At 46.4% G+C, this 25,481-nt stretch overlaps 1 protein-coding gene across 1 annotated transcript in view; it reads right to left on the bottom strand.

The window, feature by feature from the left end:
• ZMIZ2 (zinc finger MIZ-type containing 2) overlaps window positions 1-25,481 on the bottom strand; it is a 108,503-nt gene that overhangs the window by 20,426 nt on the left and 62,596 nt on the right. Inside the window, exons 2-9 of the mRNA XM_081843279.1 lie at window positions 14,190-14,336; window positions 13,535-13,649; window positions 12,565-12,767; window positions 9,515-9,707; window positions 7,583-7,846; window positions 4,313-4,492; window positions 3,611-3,691; window positions 2,063-2,234 (exon numbers count right to left, since the gene is read on the bottom strand). Coding sequence (XP_081699405.1) covers window positions 2,063-2,234; window positions 3,611-3,691; window positions 4,313-4,492; window positions 7,583-7,846; window positions 9,515-9,707; window positions 12,565-12,767; window positions 13,535-13,649; window positions 14,190-14,239 — 1,258 coding nt within the window. The 5' untranslated portion in view covers window positions 14,240-14,336. The remainder of the gene's footprint in view (window positions 1-2,062; window positions 2,235-3,610; window positions 3,692-4,312; window positions 4,493-7,582; window positions 7,847-9,514; window positions 9,708-12,564; window positions 12,768-13,534; window positions 13,650-14,189; window positions 14,337-25,481) is intronic.

Here is a 25,481-nt window from a genome sequence, read left to right as displayed (position 1 = left end):
GAACTGCCGTGGAATCCTCTAACCACTGAAATTCTGCTGTTTCCCCCAAATCTGCTGGCTAAATCTGGAGCAGAATCAAGTGATAAAGCTTGTCCTGGACTGAATCACTTTGGGCAATGGGACCGGGGGTGGGGGTGGGGTGCAGCAAGGAGGAGGAATCATATTTTTAATGCTATTCCATGAAAAAGACCACTCCTCTTCAAAAAGTAAACAGCATATTGAGAAGGCTGGGGTTGAACCTCTCTCACTGACATGCATTTTCTATATACAGGGAAGTGAGTGGGGTTTTTTTTTGTGTGTGTGTGTGTTTAATGCTTTCTTTTCAAGTTTTACATAACAAATTTAAATTCAAACATTAAATGTCCACCTCACCTGAATCCTTCGTGTTTAATATTTTCAACCCCTCCCAACATGCTGTGTGAAGTCGTGGCCATCAAGAGAAGCTTTACCATGTGATTCTGCTAAATGCACAAACTGAATCCTGGTGGAGTCAAAAAACGCCACCTCCCTGTGTGCATGTGTGAATTCAGTTCTCCTTACTTAGCCAATTCAGCCCCACCATTCATGGGGAACCCAAGGTTACCAGAAGTACAATAAACCTTCGGGGAAGAGAAACCTGAAGGGAGGAACTTCACAACTAAAGCAGCTGCCAGGCCTAGTCCTGATCTGGTAGTAGATTTGGAGGATGAAGTAGAGACACCTCACAGATCAAGGAACTTGGGAAGGAAGGGTCCTCTTAAAACCAGTCCTTGAGGAGCCCTCTGGGTTGAGACCTGCTACAGAACTCCTGAAGCTCCAGAGGATGACCTTGGTAGAACCATCACCCGGTCCTCATGAACAATGGCACCAGAAGGCCCAGGCCAAGGAGTCATGACACAGCTAGAGTCATTGTGCTACTTGTGAATAAGCAATTCCCAAAACTCCTTCACTACTAACAGCTGCTAGAAGGCCTGAGCAGCTGCTGGCTACTTCTTCCATAACCCCATGCTGTGCTTTGCTGAATTCTCTGTGATGCTGACTGTGGACTCTTGCTGGCCTATAGATGATCTTCTGAGCTAGACAGATTCTGTGTGCTTAACCATGGTTTGCTTGGATTTCACTGCCTCGGCAATGATGCCCCTGTTGTCAAAGTGCTTTGGTGAGGGACCTATTCCTTGTGGAACTGGAACCGGTGGATTGTGACAGTAGCCCAATGAGGACAGGCTGCTCAGTGGCCAAAGAAAGCAGATTAATTGTTGGCGGGGGTAGGGAGTGGAGGAAGGAAACAGAACAACTCTGTGTGGAATGGGAATGACCTGAAAAAAGGTACCGCTGACTGACTGGAACTCTGAACAGGAGCACTCCAAACTGCAACATTTTATTGTATAAAGTTTCCAAAGGGTAGGTAGGAGATTGGATATTCCTCTTGCGTACCAATCAGAGGAGGTGCCTTATAGTCCATGTTCAATGAGCGTCCAGTGTAGCTATTTGGTTTAAGCTTAGCGTTCCAGAGCGGAGCAGAACGATTTTATTAAAGTTAATATAAAACCAATAATAAATTAAAGTAACACTTGTTTCTCATCTACAGTCGCCAAAGGACTGTACAAACAGAAGTGCTGTTAATAATTCAGGCCTGCACTCAGGTTAGGGCTCTGGGAAACCTCCCAAAGGAAGGGAATCCCATAAAAGATTGCTACAGCTACCAATATTGCCTTTCTGTGGGTCTTTGTGTTCAAAGCTGGTGTTGGGGGTGGTGCTCAAAGGGCACTCTCATTTGCTCTTGAGAACTACAACACGATACAGAAAGGAAGGAGCCTAAGGAGTCATACTGTTTTTGAGAAAGTTGACTTCAGTTAAAAGGTTTGCCCCTCCCAGTTTAATGACTGGCTATATAGCCTCCTAAGATCAGGTGGATCATCTGATTACTGGAAAAAGGGGATCTTAAAAAAAATAACAATTAAGGGACATTCAAGGCCCCTAAGAATCCCTTGGGCCTTTTGCAAACGATTCCCCTTGAACCCAGTGGGAGTGTGGAGGTAAATCAGCCAGGACCCAGGGGTCTCAATATTAAACAAAGACTTACCAGAGGGAGACGGATGCAAAGAGTTGATGTTGGGTTTGATGTCTGGAAGGAACGGGGACTTCACGTCTTGCCCTGGGGACATGTATGGGGGGATGTTGCTGCCAGGTGTCATTGGAGGGGTGGGATTCCCAGGTAGCGGGGAGCTGGGGTAACCAGGCATGGATCTTCCAGGCTGAAAGGAGAATCAAAACATCAGGCTAACTTGATGGAGCAGGGCACATGTTGAAAGCCACGTGGCTAATGGGCAGAGATAGCGTGACTGCATTCCCACATCCCACTAAATCCTGGTTTGGTGTGATGTGCACAAACAGGAAGGAGCCTCAGAGAGCTGTAGGTTTGTGCGCTGTTGCTGATCCCATGAAACCAGAAGTAGGAGCATGGAAGCTTTTTCTTCTGCTTTTGATTGGTCACAGTTTGCTGTTGTCCAGATCCAGGAACTGGGATTAATCTTAACAATGGCGAGTCAGTAATTGCGGCCTGAAGGTAGCTTCTTCGAAACTAATCCCAGTTATTGTTAACCACAGTTTATCAGCCCATCTGACATGATAAACTGAGGTTAAGTGAAAACTTCCAAATTCCCCTCTGACTGCATGTGGTTTGTTCTGACACACATCATGCTAAGTTATGGTTTTGCACATCAACTTTTATTCCTTCAAGGCCTGCATTTCCTTGGGAGGTAAGATATTGGGGACCATATGACAGTGGTGGTTTGGCACCCTGTTCTCTCTCTCTTTGCCGCACTCTTAGAGCATGATGGTCATCATCTCAGGTTCATGAGTTTGAGCCCCACGTTGGGCAAAAAGATTCCTGAATTGCAGAGGGCTGGACTAGATGACCCTTGTGGTCCCTTCCAACTCTGCAGTTCCATGATTAACACCTGCATGACATTGGGCCAATGATCCCACAAAATTAGAAAAAAGGGCCAAAGGAGACCCCTGGGCTGCAGGTTGCCCACCTCTGATTTAGCAGGAGAAGAATCAGTCCAAAGAGGACACCTGGCAGCTGGGGAATGAATCCCTATTGAGTGTATGGACTACAACCACCAAGAGTGCCATTAAAAGGTAAAGGGACCCCTGACCATTAGGTCCAGTTGTGGCCGACTCTGGGGTTGCAGCGCTCATCTCGCTTTATTGGCCGAGGGAGCCAGCATACAGCTTCCGGGTCATGTGGCCAGCATGACTAAGCCGCGTCTGGCGAACCAGAGCAGCACACAGAAACGCCATTTACCTTCCCGCCAGAGTGGTACCTATTTATCTACTTGCACTTTGACGTGCTTTCAAACTGCTAGGTTGGCAGGAGCAGGGACTGAGCAACGGGAGCTCACCCCGTTGCGGGGATTCGAACCGCCAACCTTTTGATCGGCAAGTCCTAGGCTCTGTGGTTTGGACCACAGCGCCACCCGCATCCCAAGAGTACCATTAGGGCTTTGCAAAACTTAAGGAAACACAAAAGAATTCCCTGAGAAAGACTAGAGGTGAGTAACTGGCTTCCACATCATCACAACATGCCTAGATAAGTATTGAAGGAGCGGAATAGTCATAGACTCACCCCATTCATAGTAGCCTGTCCGTAGCTGTTGAAGTTGCCTCCGTTGAAGTTGGGATTTTGACCGTTGAACTGATCCGTAGGCTGGAAAGGAGAAGTTGAGAGACTGGTACCAGAAGAATGTGTTTCCCTAGACCATCCTTATTCTCGAGACAAAAAACTGCCTTAGCCTAGTCATACTTCCCCCTCTCAGCCCTTTGCAGTGGGATACTACCCATCGTCTTCTGGTCGGGGTATCTAGCTAAGTGACACAGTGGCTCTTTCACCTGAAGGATGGCTGCTTGGGGTGGGGCGGTTCTTGGCATATTTCCACCCCTGGTTTACTGGGTAACTTTGGTGGAAGCCCTTGTCTTCCGCCTGCCGTTCCACGCCGCCCCTCAACCCTTTATACAAAAGCGATGAGCAACCAGTGTTGCTGGGGCTTACTTTCTTAGGATCTCTTTGGGCCAAAAGCTAGGGATCACAAAAAGATGGAAGCATTAAATCACCGAGGGAAAGGGCAGACCCAGGCGACAGAGCATTCAGGTGCCATAGGTCAAACCAAAGTGACACGCATTACATCACCTTCACTTAGGCTGGATCTACTCCTGACACATTTATGACTACTACTGGGGGGGGGGGGTTCTCTTTCTCTGCAAGGAGGCTGACTTTCTTCCACGCATCCCGAGAGAATCTTGGGAGGCTGTTTCCATAGTAACTGGGTACCTTATAGTAGGGGCCACCAGTGCCAGAGCCAGAGAGATACTGGCTCATTCCTTGTTGCATGGGCATCCTGTGGCCAGGATACGAAGGGGACGGAGCAGACGGCTGGGGGGCAGTGGGGGCATACTGCCCAGCTTGAGAGGGATACTGGCCACTCTGCATGTACTGCTGTCCTGGATAACCCTGGAAGAAAGAGCAAAAGTAGACCATTATGTTGGCAGGACACTTCTTCACACAGTGTGTAGTGAAACTGTGGGGTTCGCAAAAGGGAGGCACGGGAGCCACCTTGAATATCTTCAGAAGGGGATTAAACAAATTCATGGCTGCTAGTCTCTTTTTTTTTAATAGAATATTTATTAAAATTTTCAAAAATAATACAATGTAAAATAAAAAGAAAAAATAACAAAAATACAAAAATGAAAACAATTAAAAACACATAGAATTTCCATTACTTATTTTCTTTTAACTTATTTCCCAGACCTCCTCATACCTCCCTTTTTTGTATTCCAATTCAGATTGTTAGTTCAGCAAATCCTCACCATTAGTTTTTACTTATTTCTAAACCTTTTTTTTTCATATTCTCTTAAGCATTACAGCTGGAAACCACTTAATTTCTGTCCAACATCATTCTAACATTCATTAATTTTACAATATTTCTGTAAATAGTCTTTAAATTTCTTCCAGTCTTCTTCCGCCGACTCTTTTCCCTGGTCTCTCATGGCTCAATGGCTATGTGCTACCTTTGTGTCAGAGGCACTTTGTCTCTGAATGCCAGCTGCTAGAGATTACAAGTCGGCAGAGTGATGCTGCACTCAAGACCTGCTTGTGGGCTTCTTGCACACATTTGGTTGGCTACTGTGAGAACAGGATACCAGGTTAGATGGGCCTTTGGTCTGATCCAGGACTCTTAGGTCCTTAACACCAAACCTTTAGCGTTACATCTGTAAACAGCCTACGAGTCTAGAAGTTGGGAGTGCTGACTAATTCATCGGAAATCAAAGGAGAACGATCTTGTCAGCGCTGTCATTGCCGATGCTATGTGTTTGCCACTTTCTGTCTGCCAAGTGCCAATCTCTGCGGTAAGCAATCGGAACAGATGTCGCGCATTGTGCTGTAGCTACAAGTTTCCTCCTCCTCAGATTGGCCTGTAATATTCTTTTTGTTGTTGTTGTTAAGAGCGCTTATTAATTTTCCAATAAAAAACATCCAATTAACATATCAAATTATAATCCAATAAAAATTAAAAACTAAAAAAGAAAAAAAAAAGATCAAATTGTCTTCCGAATTGTAATTTTGATTTTACGGCTTCCCACAGTCTGAACCTCGAAGCATATCTGTATCAAGGTCCTGCCTCTCAGGCCTGTAATATTCTTAAAATATTCCTTTCCAGCATTGCTAAGTGTAATCCTTCTTTCATTCCAGCACAACCATTACAGGAGTGGGTGTCTTCAAATAGGCTGAGTGTATGGTTTGTTGCTGATTACCTAGTTTTTGGAGAAGGAAAACAAGAAAAAAAAAATATCTGAATCTCAGAAGCCAGAACAGCAAGAGGGATCGCTGCGCAGTGAAAGCAGCAATCCCTCTTTCTGTTCTGTGATAGCTGCGAAGCCTACATTCGCTCCATAAGACGCACACCCATTTCCCCTTACTTTTTAGGAGGGGAAAAAGTGAGTCTTATAGAGCAAAAAATACGGTATATCTTTCATGGGGTCCCATGCTTTCGCCAAGCCAAAGGACTTCAGGATTATGGGCGGGGGAGGGGGGTGGACCGTGGAACACAGGAAACAGCCTTAAGACTTCAGGCGTGGGGAACCTGTACTCTTCTTGGATGTTGTTGGGACTGTCGGCTACCATCATCCCTGATCACTGGCCATGCTTGGCTGGGGCTAATGGAAGTTCGGATTCCAGCAACCTCAGAAGGGCCACAGGCCTGCACATTTCTTGTACATACATACGTTTCCCTTGTAAGAATTCTGGACATCATTGTTCTGCTTATTATTATATTTATCTTTTTAAAAAAGCAATAGCTAAAATAGAGTAGGCGGTGCGAAATGAAACAGGGAGGAATGGAAGCAGCCCTACGATGTCTCCATGGAGTTGTGAAATAGAAAGGCAAAGTCGTAAATGTTACAGACATTTTCCCTCCCACCTAAAAACAAATTGAGCAGAATGAGTTGTGGTGAATGGGTAGGCATGTACAAATCAACCTAATTTCTTTCTATTTGTTTCCTCTTTTTTAAGGACAAAGACTCCGCTAATAAAACAGGAGAGGAGGGAGCTACACACAGGATGAAAAGGAACACAGACATTTAACCCAAACCATCCTAGGAATAGCGGAGGCTCTTTTTTGATAAGGTTGTAACTTGCATGGGGGGAAAAGGATGCTACCCAGGGCCATTATAGGCTAATGAGCTGGTGCAGATAGGACCTTAGGTAGGCATATGAGGAAGTTGTTGTTGTTGTTGTTTAGTCGTTTAGTCATGTCCGACTCTTCGTGACCCCATAGACCAGAGCACGCCAGGCACTCCTGTCTTTCACTGCCTCCTGCAGTTTGGTCAAACTCATGCTGGTAGCTTCAAGAACACTGTCCAACCATCTCGTCCTCTGTCGTCCCCTTCTCCTTGTGCCCTCCATCTTTCCCAACATCAGGTTCTTTTCCAGGGAGTCTTCTCTTCTCATGAGATGGCCAAAGTATTGGAGTCTAAGCTTCAGGATCTGTCCTTCCAGTGAGCACTCAGGGCTCATTTCCTTATATGAGGAAGTACCTTATAGCAGAAAACAGCCAGGTGGTCATGGCAGCAGCGGCTGAAAGTGCTACCAACACTGCTGGTGGGTGGTATTGCTGTCTATTGCCATGTTTTTAACATGAGCACGCATTAATCGATTTGACGGGACACAGCAAGCATGGGCAGCAGCCTGGTATGCAGTGCCTCCTAATAATTAGCCCAAACTGGCTTCCTTACAATTTCCACCAATAAGTTAAGTTAGGAAGATAGGAAGCTCCATTATATGGAGTCAGACCACCTAAAGGTAAAGGACCCCTGGACGGATATGTCCAGTCAATGGCAACTCTAGGGCTGCGGCGCTCATCTCGCTTTCAGGCAGAGGGGGCCGGCGTTTGTCCGCAGACAGCTTTCCGGGTCATGTGGCCAGCATGACGAAACCGCTTCTGGCACAACGGGACACCGTGACGAGTGCCGGAGCTCACGGAAACGCCATTTACCTTCCCGCTGCAGCGGTACCTATTTACCTACTCCCCCACCCTGACCTCACCTCATTGGAATACGTCCTCTTGACGCTTTGCCTGGGGATCGGTTGGCCTTGCGGGGGACCAGGGTAGCCATGCTGGGGCATCCGCTGGCTGCCATACAGGGCGCTCATGGCAGGCGCCCTCGCTGCGTTCATGCTCATGGGAGACATCCCAGAAGCACCCATCACGCCGCCCATGTTGGCAGGATTCATCCCGGGGGGCACGGATGGCCCTCGCGGCCCCGAGTGAGGAAGAAACTGGTTGTTGAAGGGCTGTCCAGCTCCCATCTTCGAGGGAAAAAAATGAAAGAAGAAAAAGAAAGAAAGAAAGAAAGAAAGAAAGAAAGAAAGAAAGAAAGAAAGAAAGAAAGAAAGAGTTAGCACAATGTGTTAGGAAACCAAGCCCTGTGTGGAAGCAAGGGATGAGAGAATACAGCGCACCTCAACAGATGGCCAGTGCTGGTACCTAACAATGAATATGCGTTTATTATTTTATTTACATCCTGTCTCCAAAGAGCGCAATGTGGTGTACATGCTCTCTTGCCCAAGTTGATCTTCACAACAAGCCTATGGCCCAAGGCCACCTTGTAAGCTTCATAGCTGAGCCAGCAATTGAGCCCTGGTCTCCCATGTCTGAGTCTAACACTAATGACTACGTCACATCACTGTTCCAAAGCACCTGCCACAGCCAAGCCTCCTCTCCACCCTGGCATCAATCCCCGGCATCTTTTTTTAATAAAAAAGTAGAGGACAGGTGATGGGAAATCTTTCTTCACCTGAGATCCTGGCAGTCATCGTAGATACTGGGCTGGAGGGACCAACTGTCTGACTCAATGGCTGTTTTCACACAATGAAATCATGGCACAAGCTGCGTGCAACCTCCCCCCCTTCTCCCACTTTGCTCCTCCCTTTCAGCGAGCAGAAAAACAAGCCAGGAAGGCAAAGCTAACCATAGTTTCCTGCTCTCCACAAACCAGGAAACAATGGTTAAGGTTTAAAATTATTATTATTATAATACAATTATTATTTCTATTCTGCCCTTCCTCCCAAAGGAGCCCAGGGTGGCAAACAACAAAGCAGGAAAATCTTAATTTTTAAAGCTGGTTGATGAATCTTGGCTTGTTTGGAAGCCATTAACCATAGTTTCCTGGTTTGCACAGAACAGGAAGCTATGGTTAAGTGCACCTTCCTGGCTTGTTCCCCTGTTCGCAAAAAAGGAAAAAGTGAAGGGGCTGCAACCAAAGACATGAAGCTTGTGCATTTCGTGGCTTATTAAACCATGATTAGATCCTGTGAACCAGGTCAGCATTAGGCCACTCTGTATATTCATCTGAAGTTCATAGGGGATGCAATCTCTTTGATCACCCATTAAGGTGCAATCCTGATCTGCCACCCAAAGCAGGGCACCATTTCCTGCTACAGCTGCAACTGACTCACAGGTGGAGAAAGACCAAGAAAACCAAAACTTTAATAAAGAATGGGGGAAATTTATAATTTGTCTGGGAGACCACTGTAAGCAGATGGAAACATTAGCAGGATTGCAGTAACACTTGTAGTGCTGCAGGTACTATGGACAAAATGGAGTGATATACAATATGGATTATAGAACAATATGCAGCAGAAAAGGTTGGCTGGACCATGGAGGCGAAGGTGGGAAGTCTAGAAATCTCTAAATATGGATATGTGCTTTGTACTGTTATAATTCTATATTTGTAAAACCAAATAAAACTTATTTCGAGAGAGAGAGAAAGATCACCCTCACCCTCTGGGAAGGTGCCACTTCACTCTGAGCAAATTCAAGGCCATTGGCCTTTCATTATAGCATTGCAACAGATGGTACTCCTTTGGCTTCACGCTATTTCCCCGGCTGCAAGTTACATTCTGTGAGCTCCGCTCTTCACCCTCGAAAACCCCCGGGAATTATCAAGTGCTGAAATCGCGCCGCCTGCATCTTACCGCTCCATACTGGCTGAGTTCCTGGCTTTGCTTCTCTTGCAGGGCGGCCACAGTGGCGGTGGCCGTGGCTGTGGCCGTGGCAGCGGCGGCTGCAACAGCGGCGGCGGCGGCTGCTTGGGTGAAGTCTGCAGGGGGTCGCCCAGTGTGTGAAGGAATGCCCATTCCCCCCGGGCCGTTTGGGCTGCCTGCATAACTGGAAAAGAAAAAGAGGCGTCTCACAGACCAGGCAACTCACATCTACTCCATTGGCAGAAGAACCTGGTATTCGAAGTGGGAAAAGAGGGATGTCCTCGGAATCTTTTTTAAGAAAGCAAAGGGTTAGATCCAGAGAGCCTCCTGTGGAACAGGATGGGCAGAAGGCGACTCTCCTACTTCTTTCTCCAGTGGAGGCTGGTTCATTAGAGGAAACGGGGGCACTGCCCCATCAAGTTTGACCTGCCCTTAGCCAGCCCACCCTCCTACTTACAACCAGTCCACAACTTGTCAGCTTTGTCTCCAAGACCTCTTGCAGAACTCAGAAGGGAGATGGATGGGGACAAAACTAGAATGAGTTGGTTCTGAAGGGCATTAATAATAATAATTTATTATTTATACCCCGCCCATCTGGCTGGGTTTCCCCAGCCACTCTGGGCAGTTCCCAACAGAATATTAAATACACTATCAAACACCAAACATTAAAAACTTCCCTAAACAGGGCTGCCTTCAGATGTCTTCTAAAAGTCAGATAGTTGTTTATTTCCTTGACATCTGGTGGGAAGGTGTTCCACAGGGCGGGTGCCACTACCAAGAAGGCCCTCTGCCTGGTTCCCTGTAACCTGACTTCTCGCAGTGAGGGAACCGCCAGAAGGCCCTCGGAGCTGGACCTCAGTGTCCGGGCTGAACGATGGGGCTTCCCGCTTTCTGCAGCAATGGGCACCAGCTACCACTGCCCTTCTTTCCTTAAGGAGACTGCCCTGCCAACCGATGGATCCCTGATGAATTATGACTTCCACTTGGCCTCTTACATCAGGGAAAGCAGTAACACCACGGTCCTTCTGGAGTGTATAGGGAAGCCCAGCTGGAGTCGGATGATGCTAGAAGAGCGATGTGTCTTGGTGATTGGGAAACCAGGCCTGGTGACCATGAGCTGGCAACCATGAGCTGGCAAACCATGCTTAGTCACACGCTCATGCCCTTTCCCCCACACGCTCAGTGGCAGCGACAGGGGGAATGGGATGACTACGCAGCAAGTGACAGGCGTCTGACAGCTCAACTCCCCACGCACCCACTGAGCGTCTTGTTCTCCCACCACGCAGAGCGTTGATTCACATGTTAAGAGGTTGCTACAAGGGAAAGCGCCACGGAGGCAGACCGACTGCTTTGCAAGCAGAAGCTCCCAAGTCCAATCCCTGATACTTTTCCATTAGTGCTGGGGGGCACTGCTGCCAGTCAGTGTAGCCAATACTGAACTAGATGGATTAATGTTCTGATTCAACATATGGCAGCTTCCCTGTGTCCTTAAAGAAGGATTCCCCCCCCCCCTTTAAAAAAAAAATCCCCTTCTGTTTTAGGATTCCAAAGAAACAAGCAAACTCCCTTCTACCCCCAGGAAGAACAGAAAGGGGAGGGTGGAGATAATCAGTGTGTTCTGAAGGAGTCACACACCAACAAAACAGGAGCATCGTCTTCCTATCAGCAGCCATTGCTCTCCCCTTTCTATTGTGAATTTGCTATATAAACGTAGGCTGGAGAAAAGCAGGCTTTTAAAAAAATGTATCATCCGGAACTTGCTGGGTCAAGTGATGCCTGCAAACATCATCTGCAAAAATCAGATCTTCAAAATGCATCCGGAACAGCCTCAGATCTGACTATGTATTTATTTATTTCATGAAATATATAGATTGGTTGACTGTAAAAAAAAAAAAAAAAAAAAAAACACTTCAGAGCATACGCAATACAACAGATTTGTACTGCAAGATTGTATATTGAGATACATTCTTGGTGACTGAACCACGGTTGTGAAACTAATTGGAACAGACCCACCAAATTCCTAATGGTTTAAACAGTTTTCCAGAAGCACTGTGAGACCTCCTTGTTTAGGAGAAAAATTAAACAGCTGGGGTTAAGCAGGCCTGGGGGCTGTTATATTCAATGTAATATGTAATATTCTGGATGAGCATTTTATTCATCGGATTTCTTGTGAATAGGTAGGTTAGAAATTCAAAATACACAAATCAAACAGAGAGTATTTCTAGATGGCTCAAGCAAGCCACCCTTCTGACAAATGCTTTTTTTGGGAAGGGGGGGTAGGTTGAGTGAGGTCCTCCTTGGCCCCACACCTACCAATAATAATCAGGGCTGCAATGTTTAATCAGTTTCACAAACCGATTAACAAAGCAATTCTGTGCATGTTTATTCAGAAATTAAGTCCCACTGCATCCAACAGGACTCAACGCTCCCTAGCAATTTTGTGTACAGGACTACGCTTAGAAAGACTTTCGCAGCACCATCTTACAGGCGTTGGCTAAAGGCCAAGTTCCCTGGAGTGCAATGAGGCTTAGAACCAGGAAATCAAGTATAGGACTGCGCCCATAATTTGCTAAAATGGTGCCCCCAATTAAATAAGACGACTAACTTCAATAAAAGCACATTAAAAATTCCAGATGGCAAGCCCTGTCTTTAAAGAGGCACCCCTTCTTTCTTCTCACACTGGGGAGAATGACTTCTACATAAAAAGAACGTCTGCATCAGGCCAAAGGCACACTTTTGGGAATCCCATAAGCAGAATCTGAATGAAATTGCACACTCTTCAGCGCTGTTCAACTGATGTTCAGAGGCATGCTAGAAGCCACAATAGTTTTATCTTCCATGGATCTCTCTAATCCTCTAAGCCACCCAAGTTTGCGGCCAGCACCACATCTTGTGGGAATGAGTTCCACAGTTTAACAACGTGCTGCGTGCAGAAGTGCTTTCGTTCTTCTGACCTAAGCTGATGCCTGCTGCGACCCAGGCAGGCAGGCAGGCAGGCAGTACACAATGGACCAAGGTTGATCTGCTGGTCCAGAGCCTACCTTGTGGTGAAGCCCGGACCTCCGGGGTAAGTGTTGCGACTGTACATCCCCGGCTGCACGTAGCCCTTGTTGGTAGATCCCTCTGGGAAAGGCTGCTGTCCCATGAACTGAGGCGAGTTCATTCCAGAGCCGCTGCTGGCCACGCTGGGCATCATGGGGTTGCCAGAGGTGTTCCCCCCAGGGCCCATGGGGTTTCCGAAAACCTGCAGAGGTTGAAGAGCCCAAGTGAGGAAATAATAATAATAATAATAATAATAATAATAATAATAATAATAATAATATTTTATTTATACCCCACCCTTCCTGGTTCAAAAACCGGGCTCAGGGTGGCTAACAACAAATTTAATACACTTTAAAACACTTAATTATAAAAGCAGCATAAAATAGATGTGGTTAAAGGTGCAGAGGTTTTTATTTTGATTATATATTTTGTGGTTTATTATTTTTATTTTGTTCTGTGAACTGCCCTGTGACCTCCAGGTATAGGGCGGTATAATAATAATAATAATAATAATAATAATAATAATAATAATAATAATAATAGGTTTAACTAGGCAGTTTGGACGGCAGTATGGTCTTGTAGGGCAAGGCTGGGGAAACTCTGGCCCTCCAGGCCTCTCTGTCTGGCCCTTGAGACTCTCCCCAGACCACACCTCCTCTCCCCAGGACACCCCTCTTTGGCCTGGATGGAATGCACCCTTCAACTCTGATAAGGACACTTGCTTATCTGAATGGAGCCTACAAAAGGGGAAATCTCCATTCATTGCCCTGGCCACTTTAGCTTCTGCCCTCCCATGTGGCCCCCCAAGAAGTTTTCCTGGAAGGGAATGCAGTCCTTGGAGTAGGGTAAAAAAAAAGGTTCCTCGCCCATTTTAGGGACTGATTACCAAGATGGCCGAAAACACGCAGCCTAGACACCCCACTTCCCTGCCCCACCCCATCATTTTGGAAGAATGCGGAAGGTACCTACCTGACTCTGGGACGTGTTGCTGACTCCCCAGACCGTGGTTACCACTGAGAGAGATCCTGCGGGCTGATTGGTATTCTGTTGCCAAGGAACTGACTCGTAGGCATATGAACCATCACTAGGAAAAGCAACAAACAACGCACAACATTTTAATTAGGAGCCTTTGGGGAAGTGGCAGAAAAGCCTGGCAGGAGGCAGGTGGGGATTGCTGGACCACAGGAAGAGTGGGTAAGCGGCCCAAAGCAGAGCAAGAAAACACAGGACTGGTGCTTACGCAGGAGGGGGGATACAAGAGTGGATGCACGTGTGCCTGTTGATCGCTCAACAGCTGCAACATCAATGGATGTGCATTATGTTAGGTAAAGTGAACCTCCATGTTCAGGTGCCGCGTATCTTCAAAATTCCAATTGCCAGAGGGCAAACCGCAGGGAAGGGCTATTGTTTTCACTTCCAGATATCAAGGGTTGAAATCACGAGACTTTCTCCATGCAAAGTCGGGGCTCCGTGTCTAAGATACATAGCATCTCAATCACCTATCCATTTCTGATGCCTCTTTGTTGTGCAGAATACACCCGGCTCAGTTTATTCCCAAGGGTAAGACAGAGAGAGAGGTGGATGAAGGAATACAGATGTGTGTGGCCAGCTTGACCATACGTACCCATGTGGGGTGGGCGGGAGCGATGGTTTCATTGGGTTCATTGAATTCATTGGCTACAGAAAGGCGACAGGGATGGGAGCAGGATCTTCCAAGGCAACACCAATGCGAGGAGCAAGTAGCCTCTTCAGTGTCACGGCTCTAGTTGGGCTATTGAGAAACAGAGAAAGAGAGAGATTAAAACCATGTTCTCCCAGACAGCATGCAACTGGAATCGGGCTAAGCTTGGTGGCTGGAACGCTCTCAGGTCAGGGCAAGCTGACCCACAGTAATAAATCAAAAGGTGTTCCTCGAGGCAATTGAGCTTGTCTTGCCTGAAGAACTAGTGAGGAAAGCCTAGCACGGAGACTTAGATCAGGTTGATGTTCCACATGAAATCTACTTTACGTCTCAGTCCTTGGTCTTTCAAGAAGCAAAACACACACAGGGACAGAGGAAGCTGCCTCATGCTGAGTCAGAACATTGGTCCATCTAGTTTAGAATTATCTACATTGACCAGGCAGCTTCCTAGAGATGCTAGGGACAGAACCTGGGACCTTCTCTTCACAAGGCAGACAATCTGCCCTTCATACAGTGACATATACACAAGGCACCGCCAGCTGCTTCCAAAAGCAACCCACCAGGATGTCCTATAGCTCTGCCCAGCAGAGAGGGAAAGAGAGAGATTGTTCCTAGGTCATTCAGCGTGTTTCATGTGAGTCCAAGTTTACCTCTTAGTTCAGTGTTTCTCAAGCTTAGGTCCCCCAGCATCCCTAGCTAGCAGAACCAGAGGTCAGGGATGATGGGAGTTGTTGTCCAACAACAGCTGGAGACCCAAGTTTGAGAAACACTGCCTTAGTTGGAGGCTACATCCACACCATATATTTAAAGTACTATGGTACTTAAACAGTCATGATGTCCCCCAAAGAGTGCTGAGAATTGTTAGGAGGCCCCTCTTTCCCTTAAAGGTAAAGGGACTCCTAACCATTAGGTCCAGTCATGGCTGACTCTAGGGTTGCGGTGCTCATCTCGCTTTATTGGCCAAGGGAGCCGGCGTACAGCTTCCAGGTCATGTGGCCAGCATGACAAAGCCACTTCTGGCGAACCAGAGCAGCGCACGGAAATGCCGTTTACCTTCCCACTGGAGCGGTACCTATTTATCTACTTGCACTTTGGCGTACTTTTGACCTGCTAGGTTGGCAGGAGCAGGGACCGAGCAACGGGAGCTCACCCCATTGCAGGGATTCGAACCGCGGCCTTCTGGTCGGCGAGTCCTAGGTTCTGTGGTTTAACCCACAGTGCCACTCGCGTCCCCCTCTTTCCCTTACAGAGTTACAATTGCTACAGCTCCCTGCAAAGAGGGACTGATTGTTAAACCAACTCTGCAATTGTAGCTCTGTGTCTTCTCTGGACATAATTTTTATTACGGGTCCATGATTATTTGCGCCCATGAAGCTATCAGTGTTGTGACACGTGATCCCACATTGAAGACTGTGTGTGTCTGCCAAAGTTGGGGGGGGGGGCAGCCACACTGCTTTGTCAATGTTGAAATCCCATAATTTCTCATATGTTCTGGTTTATCTTTGGCCCCTTATGGTTGTGCTCATAGGAGCCAACTCTTTCCCCCCAATACAATATTTTAGGGGTCCAGGGACCCCTAAAGTGGATGGCCATTCCAAAGGGTTAGGGTTATGTGATCCATTATGCAGGGTGGGGCTTACCTGGGCCCCCCAATATTTTGTTCACATTTGCACCCCTGGTTGTGCTCTTATCTCATGTTTTTGTCTTGTGAACCACCCTGAGATCTTTTTGAAGAGTGTCATGTAAATCCAGCAAATAAATTTAAAAAACGAAATGAAACGTTGTCGTGCCATAGGATATGGCTTTAAATATATAGTGCAGGTGGGGCCTAAGTCCTTAAGGTGCTGCGAGACTCCAAGAGACTTTGCTGCAAGAGACTAACATGGCTGCCTCTCTGGAAATAAGGTACGGACAAGCACTCCCTCTATGATACAGCCCAGAGATGCCTTGTGTCCTTATATACACTCTTATCCTCAAACAGCCAAGGCCACGAGTGGGTGGCAAAACCTGGTGTCCTCTCCCCGCAGATGCCTTTTAGCCTTTTCGTTCCAGATCAGGAGAAGTCTCTCCACCTTAGACAGCAGGTCACTTGATTTCTGTGCTGGACAGGTAAACCGCCAGCCAGCCAATGGGAGTTCTGCCCCCTCCCCAATGACATTCTCTCTCCCCCCCCCCCAGCTTGCTCCCAGTTTTCCGGAGGGGAAGGGGGCGCATTTGTTCAGCAGAGGCTTTTCGCTCTGACTACGTCAACTTTATACAGCGGCCAGAAGGAACTTGGCGTACTGCCCAGATATGGCAAAACAAGGTCCTGGCAGGCGCGGACTGGAGGGCTGGCCTAGTTACGCCAGATTAACTCTCTGCTGCCCGCGCAGCATCCACACAGACGCAAATCTGAGCCGGCCAAGGCAGCACGCCGGCCGGCCACACGCTGCCTCTGTCCTGTGAGCAGGGCCAGGCCCATCACGACCCTTGCTGCTCGGGAACCGGAACCGGGCATGAGTTACTTCCTTCGTTTCGCCCTGCGAAGCAGCTTGCCCTTTTACAGAACAGAACACGGGGCAGTGGGTGGCTACCTTTTAGAGGGACAGGGTGACCCGTAACCAAGCAAGGGAGCACGTGTTTTTGGAGGCAGCGAGTCCCCAGTTCCAACTCCTGAATCCACAGCTGAAAAGGATCTCTGCCAGGAGGCCTTGAAGAACCACAGCCAGCCCGCTGGGGAACTTCCCAGGTTTAGCAAAGGTTTCTTTTGAGTAGGGACATCAGGCGACTTTGGCTTTTCGAGAGCATTCGTTCCGAATCTGCGAGGTACTGTTGCAACAATGCAATCGCTCCCCCCAAACTTCCCAGTGTGGGTTCTTCATCACTTTCCTTATCGCAAAAGATCCAAATCTTAGGGGAAGAAGGTTTGCTGTGCAAGAGTCCTCCAACTCAGCTTGAACTGCACAACCTGAATTTACCGGCGTGTGGCTGAATCAGAACAGAAAACAGGCCCCGTCTGGAAGCACGCAGAATAGACAATACAGTGGTACCTCGGGTTAAGTACTTAATTTGTTCTGAATATCCGTTCTTAACCTGAAACTGTTCTTCACCTGAAGCACCACTTTAGCTAAAAGGGGCCTCCCGCTGCCGCCATGCCACTGGAGCACAATTTCTGTTCTCATCCCAAAGCAAAATTGTTAACCCGAGGTACTATTTCTGGGTTAGCGGAGTCTGTAACCTGCAGCGTATGTAACCCAAGGTACCACTGTACTAGGATGCAATGGCTAGCAGTATAAGCTTTACAGCCTGCATGAAGTCATGCTGGGTACAAACCCCCACCCTTCTCAGTCCTGAATATGTGGAGGATGATTGTGGTAATAGGTAAAAATACTAGGGCTTGCCGATCAGAAGGTCGGCGGTTCGAATCCCCGCAATGGGGTGAGCTCCCGTTGTTCAGTCCAGCTCCTGCCCACCTAGCAGTTTGAAAGCACGTAGATAAATAGGTACGGCTCCGGCGGGAAGGTAAACGGCGTTTCCGTGCGCTGCTCTGGTTCGCCAGAAGCGGCTTAGTCATGCTGGCCACATGACCCGGAAGCTGTACGCCGACTCCCTCCGCCAATAAAGCGAGATGAGCACCGCAAACCCAGAGTCGGCCACGACTGGACCTAATGGTCAGGGGTCCCTTTACCTTTATGTTGAGGGCAGGGAACCTGTGGTTCTCTAGATGCTACTGGACCACAACCCTGACCATTGGCTAAGTTGGCTAGGGCTGAAGAGAAATGGAGTCCAACAACCTCTGGAGGACCACAGGTCCCCCCACTCATTCTGGGTATGCGCAGAAGCATCCTTTTCTTCATTGCTTCACAGGATCCCACAAACCCTCGTGGGCAAACTTCCAAGGGCCACACACCCGTGGCGGGCACAGCCAGGAGCAAAAAGCAGACGTGGCGCCACAAATGCAACCTCTCTGTCTTTGAACAGGTGGCTACCTTCGATCTGTGCTAGCCACACGTCTCTCTGTCCAGGCTAGTTAAAGGCATCATCACAGTTCAAGGTCCCTTTCCAGCCAAGCAAAAGCACTCCAGGAGTGGAGCACAGCCACTAAGGAGCATAACCCGGAAGGAGAGTAGCCTGGGCAGAGTCCCAAGGTCTAGAGCAGGGTTTCCCAAACTTGGGTCTCCAGCTGGCTTTGGACTACAACTCCCATCATCCCTAGCTAGCAGGGCCAGTGGTCAAGGATGCTGGGAGTTGGGGTTGGCAGTGGGGCCCACCCAACTGAGGTATAGGCTTCAGTGGGCTCCCAGCAATGCTGAGTTCTGATACCAGCCCTGTTCATATGCTAAAATCTTTGCTCTGCACATGGGAAAGGGACTTTCTTGAGGTCAGCCATACAGGAGAGTCAAAAAGAAGGGGAGACTCAATGCTGGACAGCATCCCGGCCTAGCTCAACTTATTTTTCCCTCTTTGCCTTTAGGTTTTAGGCTATGGGAATATATTGTTGGACTGCTGAGAGTGATAGGAAAGCATGTTTGGCAAGAACCGCTCCAGCAAGGTTTTAAGGATCCTGTTCTGAAGGAAGAAAAGGTAGGTGTGGGGAGCTTGAGTAAACCAAGCGCCCTCAGCTAGGAGCTGGGAAAGTAGGAATATCTTGCCTGCACCCCACATTTTCTAGGTCACGGGAGTGAAGAGGAGGGTTGGCAAAGTCAAAAAAGCCACCTCTGCTCCTATGGGGCTGGTTGTTGACCAGGGCCAATTACAGAGCCTATTCCCAGCTGCCTCTGTTTTGGGGGGGACCCAAAAGCAGAGGCAGCTTTTCATTTGGGGACCAAACGAAAGGGAGAAACTGCCACCTCTGGCTGCTTCTCACTATTCATTCCACCAGAGAGAGATGGAGAACCAACTAGGAAAGCGTTCTGCGCTCAAGATGGTGTTCTCCAGCCACTGATGTACTGGGGCCTTCTGAGCATACGCCTTTCCTGGGGCAGGGAAGGAAGTTTCCACCAGCAAAGGGAGCAGGGAGAGAGGAGTGGGGACATTCCATTCCACCATCTGCTGGGTGAAAGAGGAGTCAGTGGAATCAGATTGAGAGCCAGGGAGGGGGGAAGGGTTGGGAGCAGGCCCAGCAGCAGGCCCCTCATTTACTCATGCATTTGAGGGAGGGGAGGAAGGCCTGCCCCAGGAATCCTGCCAAGCTAACCTCTCTCTCTCTCTCCCCGCCCCTTCCTGGCTCTTAGGAGAAGGGCAAAAACACTTTTATTTCTTCTGCTTTCGAGGGGGCTGGCTAATTGCTAATATTGTTAAGACCGGGTGCTGTCTGCACGCTCCCCCCGGCTGACTTTTGGGGGGTTTTGTCTGGTGGTTTTTTCGTTTGATGTTTTAAATGGATGCTTTTAAATGGTCTTAAGTGGCTCTGATTGCTATTTTATGTGAGCTGCTGTGATTTTTTTTTTTAAAAAAAGGAAGGTTAGAAAAACCAAAAGCATACAACAAAATAAATGATTTTCAGGGGTATGAGAAGGTAAGAATGGGGGCAGGGGATGCAAACTAAACAGGGGTCCCCATCTGCATTTGGAGCTTTTTTGGGGTGCAGGCCGCAGCGGATATCTGTTGGTGGGATAGGTCTCATTTATTGTGTCAGCAAATCACTTACAATGGGTAAAGGGAATAGAAGAGTTAAGCACTACAGTGTCCAGATACAAAAGTGAGCAGGGGTGCTCTTGCAACTTTAATCATCATGTAGCAGACACAATTCCTTCTTCTTCACAACAATTAAAGGTGCAGAAGCCCAGTTCTCTTTTTTACCTATAGGGCATTGAAAGACACCCCCACTCTCTATGAACAGTAAATCACACTGTATATATCCACTGAAGTTCTTTGAAAAAAGAGGTAAAACACGAGATATACAACAGTTATACAAACAACGGAAAGGGGCAGCTAAAACATAAAAAATCATACCAGAATTAAAACTGCATTCTCATTATCCAACACACACACACACGCATTATCTCAAAACGGCTGCCCGTACTCCATACATTATGATAGGGTGCCTTTTTCCTGAGGAAGAAATCCCACACAATTCAAGAGAACTGTGCATTCACACACTGTGGCAAGCCCCAATTAATGGTTTCCCATGAACTCACAAATCACACCTGCTTCCCTTCCCCTGGTTTAGTGTTAATATCAAAAAGGGGTAATTGTGATTTGTTCCTCTCAAACAAACAATGATTGGGAAGCGGAGAATGAACCTTGGTTTTATAAAACCCTGGTTTGGAGCAAAACAACAACACTAACCCTGGTTTGGATGTGGAACATAGGTTGCTGTTCCTGCTTGCAAAGCACGGAGGAGCAAACTATGTGTTCATGGTAAGCCATTACAGTCATACCTCAGGTTACAGACACTTCAGGTTACGGACGTGCTGAAACCCAGAAGTACCCGCCCATGCGCAGACATGGCGCCGCAGTTTGCGAATGCTGCAGGTTGCGAACGTGCCTCCCGCATGGATCACGTTCACAACCCGAGCGTCCACTGTATAGGCTTTCAGTGTTGTGTTTTCCAAATGTTTTGTTGCAAGTAAACTGACTCCCAAAACTGTGCCACTGAATTGAGAAACAAGTGTTCTCCTAACAGGGTCACGAGCCTCAAACACACAACTAGCCAGACAGGGAAGAAGTTAACCCTTTCATTAGTTTTTTAAAATAATAATAATAATAAAACACACCTCCCATGTGCGCTTGTATTAGCGAATGTGTTGTTGCAACATGAGAATTATCCCTATTGACAAAATGCACCTAAAAGCTCTCATAAGCCTATGAATTCCAAGAAACTTGGAAAAGTGGCTTTGAAGAGGAAAATGCTACAAAGGGAGAGGGGCAGCTAAGATGGCCTAATTCAGACACAGTTCTAAATCTTACATTCATAAAGGGGACCGAGCAATAAAGAGGCTACTCTGGGCTTAGTTTCAGGAATTACTTTTCAATGGAACATTTGGAGAGCAGAATGTTTTTGTTTTGCAGGGTCAGTTCAGCTGAATTGGTTGTTTGTTTTAGGGAAAGGAGAGGGGAGATTTTTCTGGCAATGCTGGCGGTGTTTGTTTTGAGTGACAGAATCAAACTTCAATTCTGGCATGTTTCATACGACTGCTGCCCCTTTCCATAGTTTGTACTATTATTGTTCACTACACAGTTTTGCCTCTTTATGCACACTTTATCAACAATCTATTTTGTTAAAAAACCCGAGGCATTTTTGTTGGGGATTGTAGGGAAAGACCTGCCAAAAAAGTTGAAAAACATCTTCATGTATGTGACAACGGCCACGAGAGTTCTGGTAGCACAAGGATGGAAGACTGAAGAAACCCCAACTAAAGAATCATGGCAAGAAAAATTGACGGACTATGCAGAACTGGCAAAATTGACATATAAGCTACGGGACAAGGATAACTGTGACTTTAAGGATGAATGGGAACCCTTTACAAAGTATTTGAAGACGCAACAAAGCGAACTGGACTCCTTGGCTGGTTTTGAATAAACATTCACAATTTTTCTACTGATAATAATTAGCTAAACAGTTTGAGGATCTATACAACTCTGTAACATGCAGAAAATAGCATTATTGGAGAAACCAAAGACTGGAACTGAGGGAAGTCGGGGGGTGGGGTGGGGTGATGGGTTCTGGGAGGGGGGGAGGAAAAATGGGGGGGGGGAATAAGGATATGTTTTTGGAAAATAAGTTTTGTTATAACTTTGAATAATAATAAAACAAACAAACAAACAAAACAATCTATTTCAACAGCTAGGCATCTCTTATAAATGTACAACGCCCCTGGTGTAGATTCTGACTGAAATGCGCCGAGCCTAATAAAATCAGGATTTTGTACATCTAGACTTCCTTTCCTCTTGTTTTTGCAGTAAATTATGGGATGTCAGATCTATGTATCTGGAGGATTGCAATTGAAGTGCATATGAAAACATGCTTTATTAAGAAAGAAATGCTTAACCAGAGGATGAACATCATAGCAATGCAGATGAAGCAGAGTGTGTGCTGAACAGGACAGTGACTCTTAGATATATGGAGTGCAAAAAAATACAAAATTGAAGGGCTCCATCTACACTATACATTTAAAGCAGTATTATACCATTAAAAACAGTTGTGGGTTTCCCCCAAAAGAATTTTGGCAACTGTAGTTTGTTAAGCATACTGAGGCCAAGGAACAGAAAATCTGAGCTCTCTAGATGTCGGTGGGATCCCAAGGTCTTTCAGCCCAGCCAGGGATGGTATGAGTTGAAGTCAGACAACATGTGGAGGACCGCAAATTGCCTATTCCTGAATCCTAAGGTGCCGTATTTTCTGCTCTATAAGACTCACTTTTTCCCTCCTAAAAAGTAAGGGGAAATGTGTGTGCATCTTAAGGAGAGAATGCAGGCTGCGCAGCTATCGCTGAAGCCAGAACAGCAAGAGGGATCGCTGCTTTCGCTGCACAGCAATCCCTTTTGCTGTTCTGGCTTTTGGGATTCAGAATTTTTTTTTTCTTGTTTTGCTCCTCCAAAAACTAGGTGCGTCTTATGGTCTGGTGCGTCTTATAGGGCAAAAAATATGGTACTTTCCAGCAGTTGTGCCTGAGGCATTTTACAAGAACACCATGTAGTGCTTCTGCTATTGGGGGGGGGAAGGAGAAAATCTACCAGCCTACATTGTAATTTGCCATTCACTGGCTTGCCTGTGGCTAGTAGACTTGCTAATATTTAAGCAACAACCTCCGCCAACCAATTCCTTAATCCACAGATTTAACCCACAAACAGGTAATAATAACACAGCTCCCTGGCATGAGAAAGTTCATCTGCTGATTCCTGCAGAACAAGTGGCGGTTAAAAGTCAAGCCGCCAGTGTAAAGAAACTGAGGGAACATTCTTTCACCTTTGGTGGACGTGCCCAAAGGTCAAGGCTTTCTGGGAAAAGATCTATAATGAACTAAAAAAGGTATTTAAATATACCTTTCCTAAGAAACCAGAGGCCTTCCTCCTGGGCATTGTCGGCCAATTGGTGTTAAAGAAAGATAGAACACTCTTTATGTATGTAACAACTGCAGCAAGAATACTCATCGCAAAGTATTGGAAGACACAAGATTTGCCCACCTTGGAAGAATGGCAGATGCAAGTGATAGACTACATGGAATTGGCAGAAATGACTGGCAGAATCCGAGACCTGGGAGAAGAGTCGGTGGAAGAGGATTGGAAGAAGTTCAAAGAATATCTCCAAAAACATTGTAAAATGTTTGAATGTTAAAGTGATGTTGGATATAAAAATAATATGGCATCAGTGACATAGCTAAAAGGAATATGCAAAAATGTTTTAAAAGAAAAGGGTGAAAAGACCAGAGTAATATTATGTCGAAATTAAACAAAATGATATAAGGGATTAAGTTATAAAGAACATGTAAAAACGGATTTAAAAGGAAAGGAAAAACCGAAGACATAATAGGTGGAAATGTATAATATTGAATAAGATTTGAAAGAGGGTAAGGAATTGCTGAATTTGATTGTGTAAAGGGGAACACAGAAAAGGGAGATGTGAGGAAGTCAGGAAAGAGGGTTATAAAGATAATAAGCAAAAAACTTGATTTTCTTTGTTTTCTGTATTTTTTTATTTTCTTTTTCTTATGTTTTTTATTGTGCTTTTTAGTCTTGTTAGATTGTGATGTTTTTTATTGTCTTTCTCCTTTGTTTTGTTTGATTGTGATATTTGTTATATTCTATAAAATCTTAATAAATATCTTTTAAAAAAAATAAAATAAAAGTCAAGCCGCCAGGTTTCTTTCTTCTGATCAGTTGGCAACCCCATCCTCATCAACTGTATGCCAAAATAGTGGCTGGCTCTCTCTATCTCCTAGAATTGTAAAGAAAGGGGTGGGAAAACCGCTATGTGCTTCTTGGAGGAAGAACAAGGTAACAACCCAATAAATCAATGATAAGTGTTTTTTGTATTTCCATTTCACAAAAACAATTAAAATAAAAACTACTAGCTTTCAGACTAAAATGATGGGAAACAGTTAAGCTACAGTTCAAGAGTTCCCATCTCATGTGTGTCTTGCATTTATTGAGTGTTTTGCAAGTTAATTGATAAATGCAAGATACACATTTGCCAGAGCCTGTCCCTCATCAGGTAATGGATACAGGAGACGAAAGCGCTTGCCTCTGGCTTCTGCAGTAGTGACAAATGTCACCATGGTGCTGTCTTGCCAAAAAAGTGGGGGGGAGGTTGGACCAGCCTCATTGCACACAAAACCATGTGCTCCATCGAAAAGATACAGCCAGTACTTTTTTTCTGGGGGTGTGCAAAGCTATGGTTTTCCCAGTAGTGATGTATAGAAGTGAGAGCTGGACCATAAAAAAGGCTGATCACCGAAGAATTCATGCTTTTGAATTATGGTGCTGGAGGAGACTCTTGAGAGTCCCATGGACTGCAAGAAGATCAAACCTATCCATTCTGAAGGCAATCAGCCCTGAGTGCTCACTGGAAGGACAGATCGTGAAGCTGAGGCTCCAATACTTTGGCCACCTCATGAGAAGAGAAGACTCCCCGGAAAAGACCCTGATGTTGGGAAAGATGGAGGCCACAAGGAGAAGGGGACGACAGAGAACGAGATGGCTGAACAGTGTTCTCGAAGCCACTAACATGAGTTTGATCAAACTGCAGAAGGCAGTGGAAGACAGAAGTGCCTGGCGTGCTGTGGTCCATGGGGTCACGAAGAGTCGGACACGACTAAACGACAACAACAAGCAGGGGTACACATACCCCCAGACATTTTGTGAATCTTTGTGCTTTTGTCCATTTGCTGTATTTATTTTTCCCGATTTGAACTATAAAATGGTGATTTTCTTGAGTCAAAATGAGAGTACCCCAAAACATTTTTTTTAGAAAAAAGCACTGGATGCAGCCATTTCCCTAATGTGCCCTGTGGGACATGTTTTGGGGAAAACCTCTGGCTGTTCAGATGCTGCTGAAACTATAACTCCCAAACAGAAAGAAAGAAAAGGGATAGCCTCACTCACTTTTAGCTCACCACTGCTAGTGTGCGGCCCCCAACAGATGATTCCCAAGGGGATGTGGCCCTCAACAGACTATCCCCGCTCTACAAGACTGGAGGATGCACAAGCACTGGAAACAGTGCAATAGTAAGGAACCAAAACTGCATTTACATAATTGGAGGCAGATTATATATATTGGCTTACCCCCCTCTTCAAAAAGCCACTCAATCCGAT

The sequence above is a fragment of the Podarcis erhardii genome (assembly GCF_964252035.2).
Source record: "Podarcis erhardii genome assembly, chromosome: 16".
Lineage (NCBI taxonomy): Eukaryota > Metazoa > Chordata > Lepidosauria > Squamata > Lacertidae > Podarcis > Podarcis erhardii.
This window is presented reverse-complemented; position numbering and strand designations above follow the sequence as displayed.